Source organism: Phyllostomus hastatus, unplaced genomic scaffold, assembly GCF_019186645.2.
Source record: "Phyllostomus hastatus isolate PE091 unplaced genomic scaffold, TTU_PhHast_1.1 phas_contig_840, whole genome shotgun sequence".
In the NCBI taxonomy this organism is placed as follows: domain Eukaryota; kingdom Metazoa; phylum Chordata; class Mammalia; order Chiroptera; family Phyllostomidae; genus Phyllostomus; species Phyllostomus hastatus.
This window is the reverse complement of record NW_025333970.1, coordinates 102,873-124,899: the sequence shown is the minus strand read 5'-3', so window position 1 is coordinate 124,899 and position 22,027 is coordinate 102,873. Positions and strand designations below refer to the sequence as shown.

Here is a 22,027-nt window from a genome sequence, read left to right as displayed (position 1 = left end):
TTTAGGCTGCGTTTCCTTGCAATCCACTGAGAATACCAAATTGTTTCTTTAAAATTTCTAGTTCCTATAGTTCTTTCCGGAAATCTGCTCTTAAGAGATTTCTAGATATCGTTCCTTTTCCTTTGACGGCACGCAACTTTGTTTTCACATACTCAATATTAGGATTTCCAACAAACAGGTTGAACGACTTGATCTTAGCCCCCGTCCAAATGCTGGGGACATAGAGAAGCACAGTAAAATGCGTGGGCCACATATTTAAAAATAGAAAAACCTACAAACTTCTGCTGGATTCTTTCCTGCTAAGGACACACCGGGAGACTGGCATTGGGCTCATTCACATCTACAGGCTGGCGAACGCAGGCGTACACAGCTCTGCAGTCGAGCAAAACATGGTGATGCCACTTCCCGATTCCTTCAGCATTTCTTCAAATGTGGGTTATGACCCATTTGGGAGTCATAAAAGCAATACAGTGGGTCACGGCCAGTATTTTTAATCAAAGGAATTAAACCCAACACTGAATCAAGTGTTGGATAGGTCATAAAGGTAAGCACTGCATGGGGTAATGCTTGTTTGCCTTTTACAATTATATGTGTGAAAATGTGTATTTCTAACGATTTGTCCAGTCACACAAGCTACACAGTCACCTCTCCAAACCACACCTCCACCTGAGCGGTTCAGGCCTGAACCAAAGGCGGATAGACCTTCCAGGCCCGCAGGAGGGAGTTACAAAGGTGGCGGAGGCCTCTGGGAAGTGAAGTTCAGCGTGTGAAGCATTCTGGGAATCGTAGTTCTGCGTGCACCCGCGGAAGGGGGCGGGGCTCTCTGCTCGCGACCGGAAGTGGCCGTTGAAGCCACTGTAGGCGGGGAAACAGTTTGGTGCTTGGGAAGTTCGGCCGCTGGGGCTCCTTTCCCTAGATTTGGTGACGGTCCCGGAGTTTCCGGACGCACGATCGGAGCGTGTGAATCGCCGAGGGGGGTGGGGAGCCCAGGTATCACCATGGCAACCGCCTGCCCTCCGGTCGCGTGACGTCACCCTCCTCGCCCTGCTGGGAACGGCCTCTGCGGGAGGGAGAGGGGGAGTCCTGGAAGGGGGCGCCCCTAGCCGCCTTCAGCGCGGGCGGTTCCGCCCTGATCCAGTAGAGCGCTTTGTTCTTTTGTTCCGCTCTCGGAGGAAGGACCGGAGCTGGGCCACGCCCCGCTCGGCCACCTTCCAGCTTTCCGCCCCCGCAACAGGTGTGTGTTCCCAAATCCCTGCCCTCAAGCCTGTGCGGAGGTAACTGGCGGTCTTGTGGATGTCTCTGGCCTTATTCTAGGGCGGGGGGCGGGGGCACCAAGGGTTTTCTTAATCCGGGCCGAACCTTCACTCCAGCTCCACTTGTTTTTTTCAGCGGGAGTGCCTCTTGCCCATTAGTGCTCTCTCCGGGCACTTCTCTTTCCCAAGAGGCTCCTGGCCACCACGCAAAACTCTGTGGTTTGATCGCGACGCATGCTGCTGACCCATCCTGTGTCTTTTAGGTCAGCCATCCTCACCCTGTGTTAAGGCTCAGAGTCCTTGCCTGGACACCTCAGCCCCAGACGGAGGACCCAGCTGGAGGGACGCTGCTTGGGAAACCCTGGTGACCAGGTTCCAGAGGAACGGGATGAGCTCCTGAGATGGAAGGTAGTGGGGACGACTGTGGGGAGAGCGCGATGATGGAGGCAAAAGAACAGTGTAATTTGAAGATCAAATACTTGACAGCCGGAAGAGGTGGAAGGAGGAAACCTTATAGTTAAGGACCAACAAAAGAGAGCGAATTACATTACAGGGAGAGACTTGGAGGAAGAGTTAACTCTCCCTGGAATGAAAAGGAGCAATGATTCAGAATGTCTGTGATCCTCATGTGACTTATGTTTTTTTAAATATCAGAACGATAATCTTGCAGTCAGAAAAAAAAAAAATCTTGGTAATCATCCCTTCAATGCCAGAATCAGTTTTTTAAAAATTTCTGGGAGATGGCTGTCTGTTATGCCTCTGCCTGAACAAGTGTGGCATTGAACTTTCCATTCTGTGAGCAGACTTTTCCCTTGTGACTTTTTTTAGTTCCTTATATTACACAGAAGTGCCTGTTCTTTAACTTCTGCATTGATCTTAGTTCTTAGTCCCCAAAAGCAAAAAAAATTGTTCTTGCTCTCACACTGCTGCCCTTCAGATATGTCAAATCAGCTGTTACAACTCCTATTCACAAATTCTTTTCTAAGCAAATTAACCTCAGTTCCCTTGATGCGCGTCCATGTGATGTATTGAGACCTCTTCTCTGAAAACTGTTGCATGACAGCATGCTTCTTAAAAACTAAACATAATTCAGTGATGTGCTTTGAAAGATGCCTTTAGAAAAGTATGGTGTACTAACTACTTACAATTTGTATTATACTTCTGCTGTTTAGTATCAGATTGTATTTGCTTTTAAAAAATTAGCAATATTAGGATGTAAACCCTAGATCTTTTCTTTTTTCGTAAATTGCAGTGAACTAGATTCTTGCCATCTTTGGTTAATAGAATTTTTTATCCTTAATGTCAGGACTTCACATTTATGATTGTTCACTATTTTGGCCAAGAGCTCCAGCTTGTCAGAATACTTAATTTAGTTATTCATTGTTTTAATTATCTTTTCCAACTTTATGTAACTAGCGTGTTTAATGAGTATTCCTTGTATTTCTTCCTACATGTCATTGAACAGATCAGGGTAAGGAAAGCCTTGTGACATGTCCTTTTAGATTTTCCACTGCATCGTCACTGTCTTTACCTTCTTTAGGTATGGCTATGCAGTCAGGTTTGGTTTAACCTATTATGATACAGTTTTTTTCCTTGCATTTCTTTAATATCACTAGAAGTCTTAATATTATTTATATTATGTATGTTGAGCTATACCTTATATTTGTCTCAGTTCTATTTTTTAAAGGGTACAAAGAATCGGTTTTGTTTCTTAGATCTGCATGTGTATCTACAATTATCTCAAAAAATGTGTAATTAAAAATCAACTGTTCCCCACTATATTACTAATGAACAATTGGAAATCATAATAATTTCATTTATAATAGCACCCAAAATATGAAATAGGAACATATCTAACAAAAATGTTGAAGATCTGTACACTGAAAGCTACAAAATATTGCTGAAAATTTTTTCCAGCTTTACTGAGATATAGTTGACCCATAATATTGTGTAAGTTTAAGTAGTCCAATGGGATGATTTGATACACCTGTATATTGCAAAATGATTACAATAAGGCTAATTAACTCATATGTCATCTCACATACTTGCCTTTTGTGTGTTTGTGTGGTGAGAACATTTAAGATTAGCTCTCTTAGCAGCTTTAAGTATGTAATGTAGTATCATTAACTACAGTCACTGTGCTGTACATTAGATCCCCAGAATTAATTTGTAACTGGAAGTTTGTACCCTTTGACCAACATCTCCCCCCACATACACCCCTATTCTGGCCCCTGGAAACCACCATTCTACTCTTTGTTTCCATGTGTTGAGCTTTTTTAGATTCCTCATGTGGGATCTTGGAGTATTTGTCTTCCCTCCTTATTTCATTTCACATAATGCCTTCAGGGTCCATCAGTGTTACCAGTGACAGGGTTTCCTTCTATTTTATGACTGAAATTCTATTTTGTGGCTGTATGTATACATATGTACACCTGTTCCCACTGTTGATGTGACTGTAAAGTGGTATCCCCAGCATCGAAAACAATATAGAGGTTCCTTAAGAAATTAAAAATAGAACTACCATCTGATCCAGCAATCCCATGTCTGGGTATTTATCCAAAGGGAATGAAATTGCTATCTCAGAAAGATATCTGCATCCCCCCCAACCCAGCCCAGCTCATTGCAGCATTATTTACAATAACCAACACACAGAAGCGGCCTAAGCATCCATCAATGGATGAAGAGATTAAGAAAATGTGGTATATATATTTCCATAGTTGCTATACCAATTTACTTTCGCACCAACAATATACAGGGTCCGACAGAAGAAACGCCATTGAGTGTTGCTTGTTGGGTACGTGAATGTCTCCCATGAGATGGGCAGCAATTTGAACAGTTCACCTAAAATGTCATATGGTGTGCTTGAGTGTGATATTGTCACATTCCAGAATTACATGCTTATGATTTTGTAATAAAAGTTTTGGTATAGATAACCAACTCATAAAAAGGGGGCATTGTTTGTGCCAGACTTGTATATTGGTTCCCTTTTCTTCACATCCTACCAATCAGTTAGATCCTATCTTTTTGATAATATTCATTCTAACAGGTCTGAGTTGGCAACTCACTGTGGTTTTAATTTGCATTTTCCTGAGGATTAGTGCTGCTGAGTACCTTTCCAGGTACCTGTTGGCCTTTCAGGTCCCAGGTATGTCTTCTTTGGAAAAATAACTGTGCAGGTACCCTGTACATTTTTTAAGTAGATTATTTGTTGAGTTCCCTATATATTTTGGATATCAACACCTTATGAGATATATGACTTGCAAATATTTTCTCCCATACATTGCCTTTTCATTTTGTTGATGGTTTCTTTTCCTGTGTTGAAGCTTTCAGTCTGATGTAGACACACTTGTTGATTATTGCTTTTGTTGCTTGTGCTTTTTTGTGTCATATCAAAAAACATCATTGCAAAGATCAATGTCAAGGAACTTTTTCCGTAGGTTTTCTTCTTGGAGTTTAACAGTTTTAGGTCTTGTTCAAGTGTTTAATTCATTTCAAGTCAATTTTCATGGCTGATATAAAAATAGGGGTTTAATTCAATTCATCTGCGTGTGATTATCCAGTCTTCCCAACACAATTTATTGAAGAAACTGTCCTTACCCATTGGTTATTCTTGACTCTCTTGTCAAGTATTAGTGGACCATATTTAAAAGGATTTATTTCTGGGCTCATGATTCTCTCTGTTTTTATAATACTACCATACTGTTTTGATTAGGGTGGCTCTGTAGTGTAGTTTGTAATAAAAAAGTGTGATGCCTTCAGTTTTGTTTTTTCTCAAGACTGCTTTACTATTTTGAGGTCTTCTATGATTCTATATGAATTTTAGGATTTTTTTTCTATTTTTTTAAAAATGCCATTGGAATTTTGGTAGGGATTACATTAAATCTATAGCTGGCTTTGAGTAATATTGACATTTTAATATACTTGGTCTGATCTATAAGTACAGAATATCTTTAAATTTATTTGTATCTTCAATTTCTTTCATCATCATCGAATAGTTTTCAGTGTACAGATCTTTCACCTCCTTGGTTAAATTTTTTCCTAAGTGTTTTATTGGTTTGGATGCTATTCTAAATGGGATTGTCTTATCTACTTTGCAAATATTTCCTTGTTAGTGTATAGAAATACCACTGACTTCTCTGTTTTCTGCAACTTTACTGAATTTGTTATTAGTTCTAAGTTTATTTTTGGGTGGAGTCCTTAGGACTTTCTATATAGTTACCTACAAACAGAAACAATTATACTTCTTCCCTTCTAATTTGGGTGCCTTTTATTTATTTTTCTTGCCTAACTGTTCTGGCTAGGAATTCTATTACTATGGTGATTAGACAATGAGAGTGGTGCCTTCCTCTTGCTTGGAGGAAAAGCTTTCTGACTTACATCATTGAGTATATTAGCTATGGGCTTGTCATATATGGTATATGATGCTGAGGTACATTCCTTCTACACCAATTTGTTAAAAAAAATTTTTTTTTAATATTTTATTTATTTATTTTTAGAGAGGGAAGGGAGGGCGATAGAGAGAGAGAGAGAGAAACATCGATGTGCGGTTGCTGGGGTTTATGGCCTGCAACCCAGGAATGTACCCTGGCTGGGAATCGAACCTGGGACACTTTGGTTCCCAGCCCGCGCTCAATCCACTGAGCTACGCCAGCCAGGGCTAAAAAAATTTTTAATGAAAGGATGTTGAATTTTATCAAATGCTTTTTCTACATTTCTATGAGATAGTCACATGAACTTTATCTTTGATTTTGTTAATGTGGTGTTCCACATTTATTAATTTGGGTATGTTGAACCATCCTTACACCCCAGGAATAAATCCCACTTGGTCATGATGTGTGATCCATTTAACGTGCTATTGAATTCAGCTTGCTAAAGTTTTGTTGAGGATTTTTTGCGTCTGTGTTCACCAGGGATATTGGTTAGTAGTTTTCTTTCCTTGTAGTGTTCTTATTTGGCTTGGTATCATGGTAATGCTGGCTGTGTAAAATGAGTGTGGGAGTGTTCCCTCCTCTTCGGATTTTTGGAAGAGCTTGAGAAGGACTGGCATTCTTGCAATGTTTTGTGGAGTTCACCAGTGAAACCATCTGGTTCAGGGTTTGTCTTTGTTGGAGGCCTTTGATTACTATTCATTCTCCTTATTCCTTATTGTTCCGTTTCTTCGTGATTCAGTCTCAGTAGGTTGTATGTTTCTGGGAATTTATCCATTTTTTCTAGGTTATCCAATGTATTGATGTATGACTCTTCAATTACAATCCATTGTATTTCTCTGCATTCTTGCCAGCAGTTGGATTGACCATGGCTATTTAATTTTAGGTATTCTTGTAGGTAGTATAAGTAGTATATATCATTGTGATAATTAATTTGCAGCACTAGCAAAGTTTCAAAAGGCCTGTGGAGACTTTTGGAAAGTAGTCTGATTTGTATTTTCTGTGTAACAGAGGAGGTAACAGAAATATTTTGCCTCAATAAAAACATAGTTTGAATTGTGTGATTGTATGTATCTAGAGACAAAAATTGTGAATGTTAAAGCATTGATTTAGCCCTGGCTGGTATGGCTCAGTGGATTAAGTGCTGGCCTGCAAGTAGAAAGGTCACCGGTTCAATTCCCAGTCAGGGCACATGCCTGGGCTGCAGGCCAGGTCCCCAATAGGGGGTGCACGAGAGGCAACCACACATTTGATGTTTTTATCCCTCTCTTTCTCCCCGCTTTCCCTCTCTAAAAATAAATAAATAAATCTTAAAAAAAATAAAAATAAAACATTGATGTACCTTCTGAACCTACAATGAGACTATCAGCGCTCAGTCAGCAGTTACCTTGATTCTGTTTTGGATTCTGTGAATTAAAGGAAATGGCAAAGTGCCTGTTGTTTTCAAATAGAAAAAATAAGTGGATCTTACCAATTGCTGTGAGCAGCTTTGTTGGACAGGTCTCACTGTGGTTCCTTCTTCCTCCCTAGGTCTGTCCTCTGCAGTTTCTGCCCTTCTCCAAGGGGGACATACTCTGCTCCCATCAGCCCGTGTTCAGGTAAGTTGGGATTTCCTGCAGTGCCATTTCAGCCCATAGAGTGGGGTTGTATATTCTTTTTGTGGGATATGTTTATACAAAAACAATGTTGGCATTTCATTCTGGGCTCCCATCTGACATTCTTCTTAGTTCTGCCTCTGCAGCTTAACTAATGCATTCACCACTTACCTCTTGCTTAGTATCTTGCCATGTTCTGGGTTGGGAAGTAAATATTAAAAAGGTGAAATGAGTGCCATGGAAAATAGAGAATGGCAAAAATTGTGCTCTGGAGAGGTTAGGAGAGTTTCACAGAGGATGTGGGATTTTTCACTACCTCTCAAAGGATGGATATTTGATTAGTAAAATTGAGAGGGTTAGGGTGGATTCCAGGTATGGAAAAAAATTATGAGCAAAGGTTAACATAGAAGAATTAGCAGGTGTTGTACAGGATTCAGAAAAATTTGGAGAAGATGGTTTATTTTGGCAGACGGTAAACAACTGGTAGAATAAAGTCAGAATATGAAAGGTCTTGAATATCTAGATAAGTTGAAGGCATTATTCTGTAGACTATTTGTGAACGGTTAATGGGTTTTGAGGAGGCAGGTGACATGTTACTTAATGTTTTAAGACAAACCAATAACTGAATGTGAACTTAAGACAAAAAGGGTTACAGTTTAATTGATCCAAGCCCTCCTTTAATCAAGATACTTACTTTCTTTATTGTATTTTTTCCATTACCTTATAACCCTCTTTCCCCAGCATTCACCACATTGTTTTTCATGTCCATTCTCCATCTATGAGTCTGTCTCTATTTTGCTTATTGCTTCAGTTTGCTCATTAGATTCCACATATAAGTGAAATCATATGGTATTTGTTTTTCTCTGATTGGCTTATTGCACTTAGGGTAATGTTCTCTAGGTCCATCCATGCGGTCACAAAGGGTAAAATTTTCTTTTTTACGGCTGAGTTGCATTCCAGTATGTACATGTACCATAGCTATTTTATGCACTCATCTCCTTGAGCTGCATACATATCTTGATGATTGTAAATAATGCTGCAGTTTTCTTTCAAATTAGTGTGTCTTCTGATATATTACAGGTAGTGGGATTGCTGGGTCAGAAGGCAGATCCATTTTTAATTTTTTGAGGTAACTTCATACTGGAACCAGTCTACATTCCCACCAACAGTGCAAAAGGGTTTTCTTTCCTCCACATCCTCACTAGTACTTGGTGTTTGTTGACTTATTGATAGTAGCCATTCTGACAGGTATTAGGTGATAGCTCATAGTGGTTTTACTTTGTATTTCTCAGATAATCAGTGATGTTGAGCAGCTTTTCACATGTTTTTTGGCCATTTCAGGATACTTCTTTTTCGGCTGTTTCCCCCTACTTAGGTCCTGTCCTGCAACTTAATTATCTGATCCCAGTTCTTCCGATTATCAGCTCAAGTACTTTTGATATCAGTTTATTTTTATTGAGGGAAATTTAAAGTGTATAATGTTTTAGGTTTTGACATATGTACACTTATGACAGCATCACAATCAAGATAGTGGACATATTCATGGTCAGGGAATATCCTCTGTATGACTTGAATCATTTTCAATTTATTGAGACATTCTTTTGTCCAGAATATGGCCTGCCTTGGTAAATGATCATTGAGCACTTGAAAAGAATGTATTTTCACTGTTGTTGAGTGAAATGTTGTACGAATGTATTATATTTCTATTGCTTCTGTAATTAACTACCACAGGCTTAGTGTCTTAAAACAACATATTTATTATCTTACGATTTTAGAGGTCAGAATGGGTTGGCAGGCTGCATTCCTCTGAAGGCTCTGAGGCAGACTCTGTTCTCTTGCCTCTTCTAGCGTCTAGAGGGCACCTATATTCTTTGATTTGTGTCCCCTTTCTCTGTCATCAAGTCATCAGTGTGGCACCTTCAGTTCCCTCTTTCTCTGACTCTGGCTTATTTTCCCTCTTCACAGCTTCTGCTCTGACTCTGTTCTGACCTTCGTGCCTCCCCCTTCTAAGGACTCTGTCATTATATTGGGCCCACACATATACTCAAGGATAATTCCCTTATCTCAAAGTCCTTAATGGATCACATCTGTAAACTCTCCTGCCATATTAGGTACAGTTTCACAGGTTTCAAGGATTAGAATATGGACGTCTTTGGGAGGGCCATTATTCTGTATACCATAGGTGTCAGTTGGTCAAGTTTGTTGATAAAGCACTATCATTCAAGTGCTTTATATGTTTATTGATTTTCTGTCGACTGGTTTTATCAACGATTGTGATAGACATATTGACATTTTTGGCTATAATTATGTGGATGTCCTTCTTTTCTTGTAATTCTATCAGTTTTTGCTTCATTTATTTTGAAGCTCTGTTATTAGGTGCATAAACATTTAGGATTATGTCCTCTTAATCAACTGACCCCTTATCATTGGGAAATGACTCTTTTCTACCCGGTAATAGTGTTTGCCTTGAATTTTACTTTGATATTTGATTAGTGTCACCATGGTTTATCTTTTTCCATCCTTTTGCTTTTAACTGACTTCTTTATACTTAAAGTGAGTACTTATTTATAGGCAACAAACATGTAGTTAGGTTTTACTTTTTATCAGTCCAATCTGGCAGTCTCTGCCTTTTAATTGGGGTGTTGAGAGCATTTACATTTAATGTGATTCTACATTTAATATGGTACATTCAAGTTCAATGTGTTCATTGATACATGCCATTTGTCAGTAATCTTGCTGTTTTCTATTTTTATTGACTATTTCCTTTGCCTCAATTCTTTCCTTCTTTTGGACTGAATACTTTTTGGGATTCCCTTTTATTGTTTTCATTGGCTTATTAGCCATAACTCTTGTTATTTTAATTGTAGCTTTAGATATACATATTTATTGCCATTTACCTTCTGGTGGTATACCACCTCATGAATAATACAAGAACCTCACAACAGTATGCATCCATTTCTTCCCTCCACTTTTTAATGCTACTATTGCCATATATTTTACTTATATACTTGACATAAATCCCATAATACTTGTTACTTTTGTTTCAGCAATTATCTTTGAAAGGAATCTAAATGATGAGGAAAAATTGTATGCATTTGCCCATTTGGTTACTATTTCTGGTGTTCTTTATCCTTTATATACATCAGTGATTCACAGCTGGAGGTGTTTCTGCCCTTGGGGCCCTTTTTGATTGTCATGACTTGGTGAGGAGTGACAGGAGCATACAGTGAATGGGTACGATGCCAGCAATACTGCCTACATTACACATGGCAGCCCCTCACAATCATTTGAAATAATGCTCTGCTCTGAAGTATCAATAGTGCCAAGGTTGAGAAACCTGGTGTAGATCCTCATTTTCATTTGGTATCTTTTTTCTGCATGAAGGACTTCCTTAAGTTTTTTTATAGTGCATTCTGCTGGTGATGAAATATTTCAAGTTTTTTATGTCTGAAAGTCTTTATTTTGCTTTTGTTTTTCAATTCCAGTTTCTTTTTAGTATTCAGTGATATTGCTCCATTCTCTTCTTGCTTCTGTGTTTTCCAATAAAAACAAATCTGACATTTTTATCATTGTTCTTTTATATTTATACCCTTTTGTCTTTGGATGTTTGTAAGCTTTTTCTCTATTACTAGATCTGAGCTAGCATATTTAAGATATACCTTGGTATAGTTTTCTTTGTGTTTCCTATGCTTGCAGTTTGAATTTCTTGGACCTGTAGGTTTATAATTTTCATCAAGTTTTAAAAATAATGACCTATTATTTCTTCAAATATTTTTTCTTCTCCTCTCTCTCTTTTTCTCCTTTTGGTCCAGGGATGCCAGTTGCACATATATTGAGCCTCTTGAAGTCCCATAGCTCCCTGATGCTATCTCTTTAAAAATCTTTTTTTCTTATCTGTTTCATTTTTGATATGGGGTTAGCCACAAAATCCATTTAGTTTTTTTTCCATAAAATAAAAGATACTTTATTTCATTTTCACCAATAACTATTGATTTGGATATTTTAAGTATGTTGGCTATCTCCCGCTATTGGCTTCTAGAGGGTAGAGGCCAGGGGTGCTGCTAAACATCTTCCAATGCATAAGACAGCCCCACAGTAAAGAATTCTTTGGCCAGAATGTCAGTAGTACCAAGAAACTTTGCAAACCACTTTTGACCAGTCTTAGCACCTTCTCCATATACTGTACAAGTCTTTTTTTGCATTTCAGTTACATTTTTACCTTTTGTGAAATAATAAAGCATAATACACTATAAATGCTTTGTATTTTCTTCCATCTTCCATAGTAAAATGGCTGCACAAAAATGTACCAATTTTGATAAGTTTTTCTTAATGCATGCTGATATTGACAGCTGTCACAATACAATCCAACACAATGGTTTTGAATGAAGTTAAAGATAGCCAGGCCCTACTAGAATCATCATACAGAGAAAACTAAATGAATTTTTTGTCCAACCCAATAGTTTCTATTTCCATGTCTTTGAATGTGTTAATCTTTTCTTCTTCAATGTCTAATCTGTTAGTACCACCTAATATATTTTTCATTTAATTTTCAGCTCTATAATTTCCATGTCAATTTTTAAAAATGTCTTTCATGTCTCTACTTTTTAAACATGGAACACAGTTATAATGTTTGATATTCTTAACTGATTATTCTAGTATCTGTGTCAGTTCTGGGTTAGGTTTAATTGACTGATTTGTTTCCTCCTTATAGGTTTTATTTTCATGCTGTTCTGCATGCTTGTTAATCTTTGACTGAATTCCAAACACCGTGAATTTTACTGTATAGAGTTATGCATACTTTTTTTTCTAAAAAGCATTCTTGATCTTTTTTCTAGAATGCAATTGTTACTTGAAAACAGTATGTTTCTTTCAGATCCTGCCTTTAATATTTATTAGGTGAACCCAGAACAGCATTTAGTTTAATGCCATTTATTACCCAAAGTGAGGCAAGTCTACCCAATTCCCAATTATGAAGTTTTCCATTTTGACTAATGGGTTCCCAGAGTAATGGGTTCAAAGATTCTTTCCAGCCCTTTTGGAGTGCCAGTACTATTCCCTTGAGTCCTTTTGGATGATTCTTTCCCTGCTTCCAATAGTCTCAACACACCCACGTGCTGACTGGCACTAGGCTTCAGTTTTCCTTGTTTCCTTTCTGTGTAGCTGTCTCCTGTGAATACTAGTCACCCTGATTTCACCAGACTCTGTGTTACCTCTCTAGTTCAGAGAGCTGCTGGGTGGCTCCCGGGTCCTCATTCCTGACTCACTGCTTGGAGACTCTCAGGCAGTAAACCAGAACAACCAGAGGGCTCACCTAATCACTTTCCTGATTTTTGGGAACCACCATTCTTTGTCATCCCAGATTCAGTGTCTGAGAAACTGCTGCTCTGTTTGTCTGGAATTGTATTGGTTATTTTATGTAGGAGGGTAAATCCAATCCTTGTTAATCCCATCTTGGCTACAGGGCCAAGGGACAAACATCTTTGAAGTCTAAGCTTTGTTAGGGCTGCACTAGTGTAGCCTTACTGTAGGACTGTTTTGGGGGCCTATGACCGCTCTTTAGTTCAATGGTTTTCTAGAATGACTCACCCAGCTTGGTAGCATAACTCAGGGCTAATAGTTATTACAACAAAGGATACACAACAGGGTCAAAAGGAAAGATGTGCATAAGTGGAATGTGCAGAAATTAGGTACAGGCTTCCAGATCTTCCCTTTCTCTCTAGCTGTGATCCACAGAGACATGAGAAGTGTCTCTACCCAGGGAAGCCTCCTTGAGTCTTGGAGTCTGCAGCTCTGAAAGGAGGTGGATCACGTTGTTAAACACCAGCCATGGTGCAGACCCCAAATAGACACCATCGTGCATCACCAGTCTGCATGTGTACTTTAAACAGTGCTGACTTCTGGTACATCCTGCCCTGGTGCTCCAGGCACACAATAACATCATTAGTTGGTGACTAAGCATTAGTTTTTAGAGCTTGTTCAAGATGTATAGGATGACACTCCAACCAACTGAGCTACCCAGCTAGGGCTAGGCCACTCTGTTTTATTTTATATTTATTGTTCGGTATATTTTGGTGTATTTTGAAATGTGTTAGAGCAAGTCTTCTCTCCAAATTCTTTGAAAAACATTCCTGGTCATTTTTGCACATTTGGGGTAGTAAAATATATTGGTGTTACTACATTTACTATTAATGCTTGGAGTTGATAATGATGAATAATAATAGTGGCCAACACTGAGTAACTGAGCCCCTGTTATGTGCCAGACTCTAAATTAGACACTTCATGTGGAACATTTCTTATTTACCTTTTACAATAATCCTATCAGTCAGATTCTGTTTTCATATTCATTTTACAAAGGAGGAAATATCATTTTTCAGCTAGCCCATGGTTCACCTTACTATCCATATTGCTGACTCCTCCCCTTTCCTAGGTATAGGCTTTGTGGCTAAGCAGAAGCGTGTTTTGTATTTCAGGAATCAGTGACCTTCAAGGATGTAATAGTGGACTTTACCCAGGAAGAATGGAAACAGCTGGATCCTGTACAGAGAGATTTATTCAGGGATGTGACATTGGAAAATTATACACACCTGGTCTCTATAGGTAAGGATGACTTCTCTGAGTTAATATCTAGGGGTGTAAAGGAGGAAGAGGGTTTTCTCATGCTTAGGGAGTTTTGCCCTTTACTTAAGGATCCAAGAATTCCTAAATGTTGAAAGGCTTTGACAAGGTTTCTCTCTCCTAGCAAGTAATACAGACTAGTAATTTTTCTGCACCCAGAACAGTTCCCAAATTATATCATGTCAGGGGACTTGTAACATTGGAGCTTGACATGCTGTTCATTCCCACCAGACCTACCTATCCTTTCCTCTGAAGACAAAGTGGTGAAACTGACTTCCGATAGGGCACTTTTCCCTTCCTGCAGACAGGTGCCTTTTTTTTTTCTTCTCCATGTGCAGGACTCCAAGTTTCCAAACCTGATGTAATTTCCCAGTTAGAGCAAGGGACAGAGCCATGGATCATGGAGCCAGGCATTCCAGTGGGTGGATCTGGAGGTACGTCTTGGGCCCGGGAGATGAGGGTCACTGACTCAGACACCAGCCTGATGAAAGGGCTTCCTGTCTGAAATGTACGTGTGCCTACTGCTGATAGGAAAATGAGATGATCTGGACTCCCCCATGCTTTGTCAGAACACTAACTGTCTTGATACATATTCTATTTTTATACTCCTTTCAGACAAGGTATCCTTCCTGCCTTTTTTTTTTTTTAATTTTGTTGTTCAAGTATAGTTTTATGCCTTTTCCTCTCCTTTCTGCCTTTTTGTAAAAGCAACCTCTTGACCTAGACTCTGGATTCCATCTTTTCCCACCTCTTTTGAGAACCTTAGCTCATAATTATCGCCTCACTTGTCAGCCTTTAGAGTTTTCTTTTTGGGTCTACAGGCTCTATCATTAGTACCTTCAAACAGAAGCAGGTAACCTAAATATCCGAGCACTTTCACACCAAGCTGGTAATTTGGTTACTATCCAAATTGCCTCCTTGCTTTCCCAACTATGCTTTGCAAAAGTGGTTACATACCTTTCTTAACCTCAGTATGTAGCTTCTGATCTTGTCACCTTATCAGACTATCCTTGAAATTGTAAATACTTTCTTGTAAAGCATTAATTCCCAAACTGCACAGAAAGACCTCTTCAAAGACCAGATCCTGGAAAAATGTACAACCTTAGTTACTCTAGGTAAGGGAGAACACTCAAGGGTGAATGAATTAGGTGAGAGTGGGGGTTCTTTTTTATGGAAAAAAAAAGTGTGCAATGTTCAAATTTGGGAAGTGCTGGATTAGCTTAAATTTTAGCAAGTTACTTATGGAAGAACCACTCATTGATTTTTAAAATATACAGTTGGGCATTATGAATTTCTAGCAGGGTTGCTTGGGATATAACACTTCTTCTCCTCCTCCAGCCATGAATCCTTTTTCACCCTGCACCTTTCTCTTCGAATGTGGTTTCATGAAACATAATTTAGAAAACTAATATTTCTAAAATAAGAGGTTTATTAACTTCTGCTTATTAACTTTTGATAGAATGAGTTGTCATATTTTATTATGAATTAAAAATTATTTTTTTAAAAATCTCAACTTGAGCAGATGGAAATCTGTTTTAAAATACCTAAAAGGTATTGAAATAATCCTAAGTTTTTTTTAAATGCTGTAGTCATTACCAAACACAGATTCAGTTAGGTAAAAATAATAATACACTCCTGTTGCATGGATAATGTAAATAGTTCCAGTGACCTGGTCAGTGGGCAGAAGACAGTCACTTGAACTGTTTAGTTCTAGTCCCTTGTTTACTTTCTGTTGCTGGAATGTGACCTGGTGCTAACAGTTCTGGTAAGCCAGGCCCTGGTCCTGCCATCCTTAGCACTGGGAGCAGACTTATTCTTAGCTGGTGAGTTGGCTGTTTTCATCTTTACAACGTGGTTATAGTTCTGTAGGCATCTGTACAGGTAACTGAGGTTGTGACGGTACCGACACTGAGGTAGGCACTGGCCCTGGGCCCTGTCTGCATCATTTTCCTTACCCTCTTTCTTGACACCCTCTCCAGGCTGTCTTGTGACCTGGCCCCTGCAGAGCCATGTCCATATGTTCATGTGTCTTCTGTCTCACTGGCTCACGGAGTTCCTTTGCAGCTGGTTGTCTCTGTGCAGAGCTGTTAGAAGACTGGCTGATGCCCATAGGCTCCCCATGTGGTAAAGTGGGGAATGCTTTGTGTAATCCCTCTGGTGCTGTTCATTCTTGCCTTCTGGGGCTTTCTCCAGAATGACCTTCATTCTGTGCCTACCCCTGATATTCTGGTAACTGCTGCTTAGTGTGTGGAATACATGACACTGTGGATGACAAAGATCATAGTCTGTTGCATGTTCATTGCCTTCAACTGGAATTCCAGTGAGGGCTGGAGATCAGCTGCTTCCTCTGCCTTTTCTCCTTTAAGAGCTTCAGATGTCAGAGTCTCCAGTTTTTCACTGCAAAGTACTTGTAAGACATCATCTTTGTGGCCATCCACTGTACAAATATATCTTTCTTAGTATCATTTCTTATATTGAACAATTGGCTGTTTCCACAAAACTGTGTTGCTTAGATATTCTGTCCTTGCTGGAGCAGCACTGTGGTGTCAGACTGCTCTTCCACAGGCTCACCACTCCTGTGGCACCAGGTATGCTGGGAGATGGCAGTGCTGGGTCTCTGCCACACTTGCTGTCGCAGTGACGACAGTAATAGTGACAGGGCCAGCAGCTCAGGGGCTCAGAGTTCTGCTGTACCCTCCTGTTACCAGTTTTTAAACTTGGCCTTTTTTCTTTACTGAATCTACCAGCATTGGCTGCCCTGCTTCATTTCCTTGCCACCTTTCTTTTCTTGGGACGAGACAAACTTCCTCAGAGTAGAAAGTAGATTAGAGCAGTGTAAGTCAGCTTCCTGATGATGTGCTTTTGTCTTGTTTCTTCTATTGTTTTGTTTGTTGATCAACTGCCTCCTTTCATTGCTATATTTTATTCATCCCATTACCCTACACAGTCACCTCTGTTCCTTTCTCACATGCATTCCTTTAGCTATTCTTTTCCTTTCTTTTTTGAGCTGATACTTCCCAACCTATATTTGAATATCTTGGTTATTCTGCTACTTTTGGCATCTGCCATCCCTACAAACACCACTATGGTTTCCCTTTCTGTTCCTAATTCTCCCCTTAAATGATTTCCTGTACTATTTATACCTTTCCAATTTTTAGCAGTGATATGACTGTGACATCAGTATTCCAGGCTAAAAACCATGCAGCTGTAGCCAGGTCTTTCTTGTTTACTCTGTATTGAAATCAGAGGTCTTGGATTTTTGTGGTGTTTTTCATCACTCAGAAGTCTCAGCTCAGACTGCCTCCTCTCAGGCCACGTGTGGCTTCTCTTAGCCATCTCTGTGTCACTTGTTAAACTCACTATTTCCTTAAAAGGAGTTCCCTTACTGGTTCTTAGAGATGATCTATGGGGTTGAATGAAATATTCTCTTACTATTTTTAACTTTTATTTATTTATCATTCTCCTTAGCTCCTTCCAAATTTCTCCCCAAATAATAGGGCTATTTTTCAAAATCCTCAGAATTTCCTGAGGGCTTTATATTTAATTTAATTAGGTTATTCCCAGAACAGCAGGTTTTTTTCTTCTGGGTTTTTGTTGTTGTTGTTGTTGTTGTTGTTTCCCTGCTCTATTCAGAATACTGGCAGCATTTTTTTCTTTCAGACTGGGAAGCAAAACTAGAAAATAGCATATCTGTCCCAGAGCCAGACACTCCTGAAGAAGAGCCCTCTCCAGAGGCAGTAGTGGAAAAACGCAAAAGTGATGACGTCTCAGAGTCCTGGGTGTCTCAAGGCAGTCCACAGAGGCAGCAGGCAGATGAACTTACATTGCCAAGGGAAGTAAAAATAACTGAGAAAACAATACCCACTTTGGAGAAAGACCATGTAAATCATGTCTTTGAAAAAAGTATCAATATTAGTTTAAACCCAGTAACACAAGACATATCTCCAGAAGAGACGGCTACTAAAACAAGCATCAAACGGAATTTAAAACCAGTTAAAAAAGAGAAATCTTGTAAGTGCAATGAATGTGGGAAAGCTTTTAGTTATTGTTCAGCACTTATTCGCCATCAGAGAACACATACTGGAGAAAAACCCTACAAATGCAATGAATGCGAGAAAGCCTTCAGCAGGAGTGAAAACCTTATAAACCATCAAAGAATTCATACTGGAGATAAACCATATAAATGTGATCAGTGTGGAAAAGGCTTCATTGAGGGTCCATCTCTTGCTCAACATCAAAGAATTCACACTGGAGAAAAACCCTATAAATGTGATGAATGTGGGAAAGCTTTTAGTCAGAGGACCCATCTTGTTCAGCATCAGAGAATTCATACTGGTGAGAAACCATATACTTGTAATGAATGTGGAAAAGCCTTTAGCCAGAGAGGCCACTTTATGGAACATCAGAAAATTCATACAGGGGAAAAACCTTTTAAATGTGATGAATGTGATAAAACCTTCACCAGGAGCACTCACCTTACTCAACATCAAAAAATTCATACTGGTGAGAAAACCTACAAATGCAATGAATGTGGGAAGGCCTTCAATGGGCCCTCAACATTTATTCGTCATCATATGATTCACACTGGTGAAAAACCGTACGAGTGCAATGAATGTGGAAAAGCCTTCAGTCAGCACTCCAACCTCACTCAACACCAGAAAACTCACACTGGGGAGAAGCCTTACGATTGTGCTGAATGTGGAAAATCCTTTAGTTACTGGTCATCCCTGGCTCAACATCTGAAAATTCATACTGGAGAAAAACCTTACAAGTGCAATGAATGCGGAAAGGCCTTCAGTTACTGCTCATCCCTTACTCAGCATCGCAGAATTCACACCCGAGAAAAGCCCTTTGAATGCAGTGACTGTGGGAAGGCTTTCAGTTACCTTTCAAACCTTAATCAGCATCAGAAGACGCATACCCAAGAGAAAGCTTACGAGTGTAAGGAATGTGGGAAAGCCTTTATTCGGAGTTCATCTCTTGCTAAACATGAAAGAATTCATACTGGCGAGAAACCCTATCAGTGTCATGAATGTGGGAAAACCTTCAGTTATGGCTCATCCCTTATTCAGCACAGGAAAATACATACTGGAGAAAGACCTTACAAGTGTAATGAGTGTGGGAGAGCCTTCAACCAGAACATACACCTTACACAACATAAGAGAATTCACACAGGAGCAAAGCCTTATGAGTGTGGTGAGTGTGGCAAAGCCTTTCGACACTGTTCATCTCTTGCTCAACATCAAAAAACTCACACAGAAGAAAAGCCATACCAGTGTAATAAATGTGAAAAGGCTTTTAGCCAGAGTTCCCATCTGACTCAGCATCAAAGAATTCACACTGGAGAGAAGCCGTATAAGTGTAATGAATGTGACAAAGCCTTCAGCCGGAGCACTCATCTGACTGAGCATCAGAACACTCACACTGGGGAGAAGCTGTACAACTGTGATGAATGCAGGAAGACGTTCAGCCAGAGCACTTACCTTGTTCAGCATCAGAGAGTTCATTCAGGAGAGAAGCCTTTTGGATGTAATGACTGTGGAAAAGCCTTCAGGTATCGTTCTGCTCTCAACAAGCATCAGAGGCTGCACCCTGGCATATGACTGTTTCAGGAGCACCATAAATGTAGGGGATGCATTTACTCTACTTTGTCCTTTTGCTAAATACTGAAGAACCAGAATAACTTGAGAAACTGCTTAAATCATTTTAACTTTTTACTGTCACACTACGGAATGGGAAGTGCATTGGGCTGAAGTAATCAACTATGTTAAGCAACTTTGTAATATTGGAAAATTCAACTACCCAAAGCTTCACTTTCTCTGTGAAATGAGGGATTTGGAGTAGATGATTTTAAACGTTGTTTGGAGGTCGGTCTATTCATAATATATTCTTGCATAGGATTACTACCTATCAGATTTTGCTGTGTTGCATTTAAAATATATTTATGCATGTTTTGCTAATAGGAAGCATTTATGCTTCAGTAACTAGACTGGAGATCTATTAAGCTCCTGTTCTAATGCATTTAAGCTGTTTAAGTAACCGGTTCCTAATAAAAAGAACTATAAAATACCCTTACATTAATAATTCAGTAGCATATAATGGCTTACCTTCAGCTCAAGTATTTAAGCACAAGTATTGAACTTTCCTATTATTTTCTTTAGTATATTTTAACATTCTAGTTTATTACAACTATAGAGATTCTCTTCTACAGCTTAAACCAGTGTTACCTGACTCTAGCTGCATGGTGGAATCACTTTGGGAACTGTAACATTTTATTGCTAAGTTCCACCTCCAGAGACTAATTTAATTGACCTAAGGGGTGGGACACAGGCATCAAAATATTTTTTTAACTCCTACTTGTGTTTCATCTATAAAATAAAGGGTATCCACAGAAGTAATTTTGTTAGGTATGATAGTATCTATGTTAGAAAGAGGCCATGATTTTTAGAAATGCATAATGAACTATCTAGGGATGAAATTACACGATGTCTCAGCTTCTTTTAAAATATTTCAGCAAATGAATAAACCAAAGGAAGAAAAAGGACTAATAGAGCTAATGTGGCAAAATTTTAATAGTTGTTAAATCCTGGCAATTGGCATATGGGAGTTCATTATACTATTCTCTAATTTTACATGTTTTAAATTTGTCATTTTACTAAGAAAACATTATGTTTTATCAGTTATTTCTTAGCGAGTTTAAAATAGATTTGACTGACTGTATGATTTTTTGAGATTAAAAAACACTTCAAAACAGTTATTAAAAATGTATTAAAAAGTTCCAGAGAAAAATTAAGTCATTAATTTTCTGACTGCAGGAGGCAACTGGACCTTCAATGTTCATCTGACTCAGTGGTCAGCAAATGGGGTTATGAGACAGTAACAAGTAACATATGGTTAAACATTTATCATTGTGTAGGTCTCAGTTCACATTTGCAGGAAAGATTTGGTCAACCATTTCAACCCAGGGAGCCAGGGTTGATGGGACCCACAGCGCAGGGAGGATGTCTGTGCCCTGCAGGCAGCTTCATAGTCCCAGAGAGCCAAGTCTTGCCTCGTATACAGCTTCATAGTTTAAATTACCAAAAAATGCAAGTGTTGGGCCAATTATATTAAAGTTGTTGTTCAGTCCTCAAAAGGTATAGTCCTGGTGCCCTGATGGCCCTTCAGCCGTTTTCTTAAATCTCACCAACCTCTGATGGCCCTGTCTTTCCAAGTTCCTCTCACAGGCAAATTGTAAAAGACAGCATGTGTTGGGAGAGTAAAGGCTAAAGGTGGGAGGAAAGAGAGGTGGCTGTGCCTGACCTGTGTGGCTCAGTCGGGGCATCTCCCATCTACTGCAAAGCGAAAGGCCCCTGGTTCGATTCTCCGTCAGGGCACTGCCTGAGTTTCGGGTTTGGACCCTGGTCAGGTGTGTACAGGAGGCAATGTTTCGGTCCCTCTCTCCCTCCCTTCCCATCCCTCTAAAAATAAAAATATTTCACAAAGGAAGATATGTTTTTGATGGAGTATAAAAAAATTATCACCAGCTGCCCCTCCACTTCCCAGAACTCATGAAAAGCCATCAACTAGGAATTAGGGCAAAGCCTCGGCAACTTCAAAAGTCCATGTTTACACTGTTTCAGACACCTAGGGTTCATAACCGTCTATTTGTTTTCTGTTTTTAACTTGTTAAAATTTTTAAAATACAACATGCTCTAACTGGTTTGTAAGAACAATAAATTTCATACCAGGAAGGAAAGAAAATCACTAGCAGAATTTCAACACAAACCATTGCCTAAAGCTGGGATTTAAAAATGAGTACAATGATCAGCAAGCAAAGCAAGCAAGAATTTTTAAAACCAACTATTAAACTGAATTTAGTCGGATCCCCAAACTGCTGCACCAAGAACCATTATACGATCGTTTAGTCCGCGCTAGTCAGGTGCCGGGTACCACTCACAAGCGGTTTTCGTCACAGAAGGAATGAGCGACTGTGAGGCCACGGTCCTTTCGACAAAGCGACGCCGCGCCCGCGCCGCGGTCCCGGGCGGCCGCAGTCCGCGCCCACTCGCGCGTCAGCCGCGTTCTCACGCGCGCGGGGCCGCCGCGGGCCGGGGCCGGACGTCACACAGTTAGCCGGGGCGACCACACACTCATG

General features: G+C 39.6%; 1 protein-coding gene across 2 annotated transcripts; it reads left to right on the top strand.

Annotated features, from left to right (window-relative positions):
- Positions 1-855: 855 nt before the first annotated feature.
- ZNF184 (zinc finger protein 184) lies at positions 856-22,027 on the top strand. 2 transcript variants are annotated; one of them, XM_045850663.1, is made up of 6 exons: positions 856-990; positions 1,517-1,661; positions 7,211-7,278; positions 13,746-13,872; positions 14,229-14,324; positions 17,551-22,027. In XM_045850663.1, the coding sequence occupies exons 2-6, from the start codon at positions 1,655-1,657 to the stop codon at positions 19,491-19,493; spliced, it is 2,241 nt and encodes a 746-aa protein (XP_045706619.1). In that variant the 5' UTR covers positions 856-990; positions 1,517-1,654; the 3' UTR covers positions 19,494-22,027. The 2 variants fall into 2 exon arrangements, with proteins under 2 accessions (XP_045706619.1, XP_045706618.1); XM_045850662.1 differs by lacking the exon at positions 856-990 and adding an exon at positions 1,011-1,234.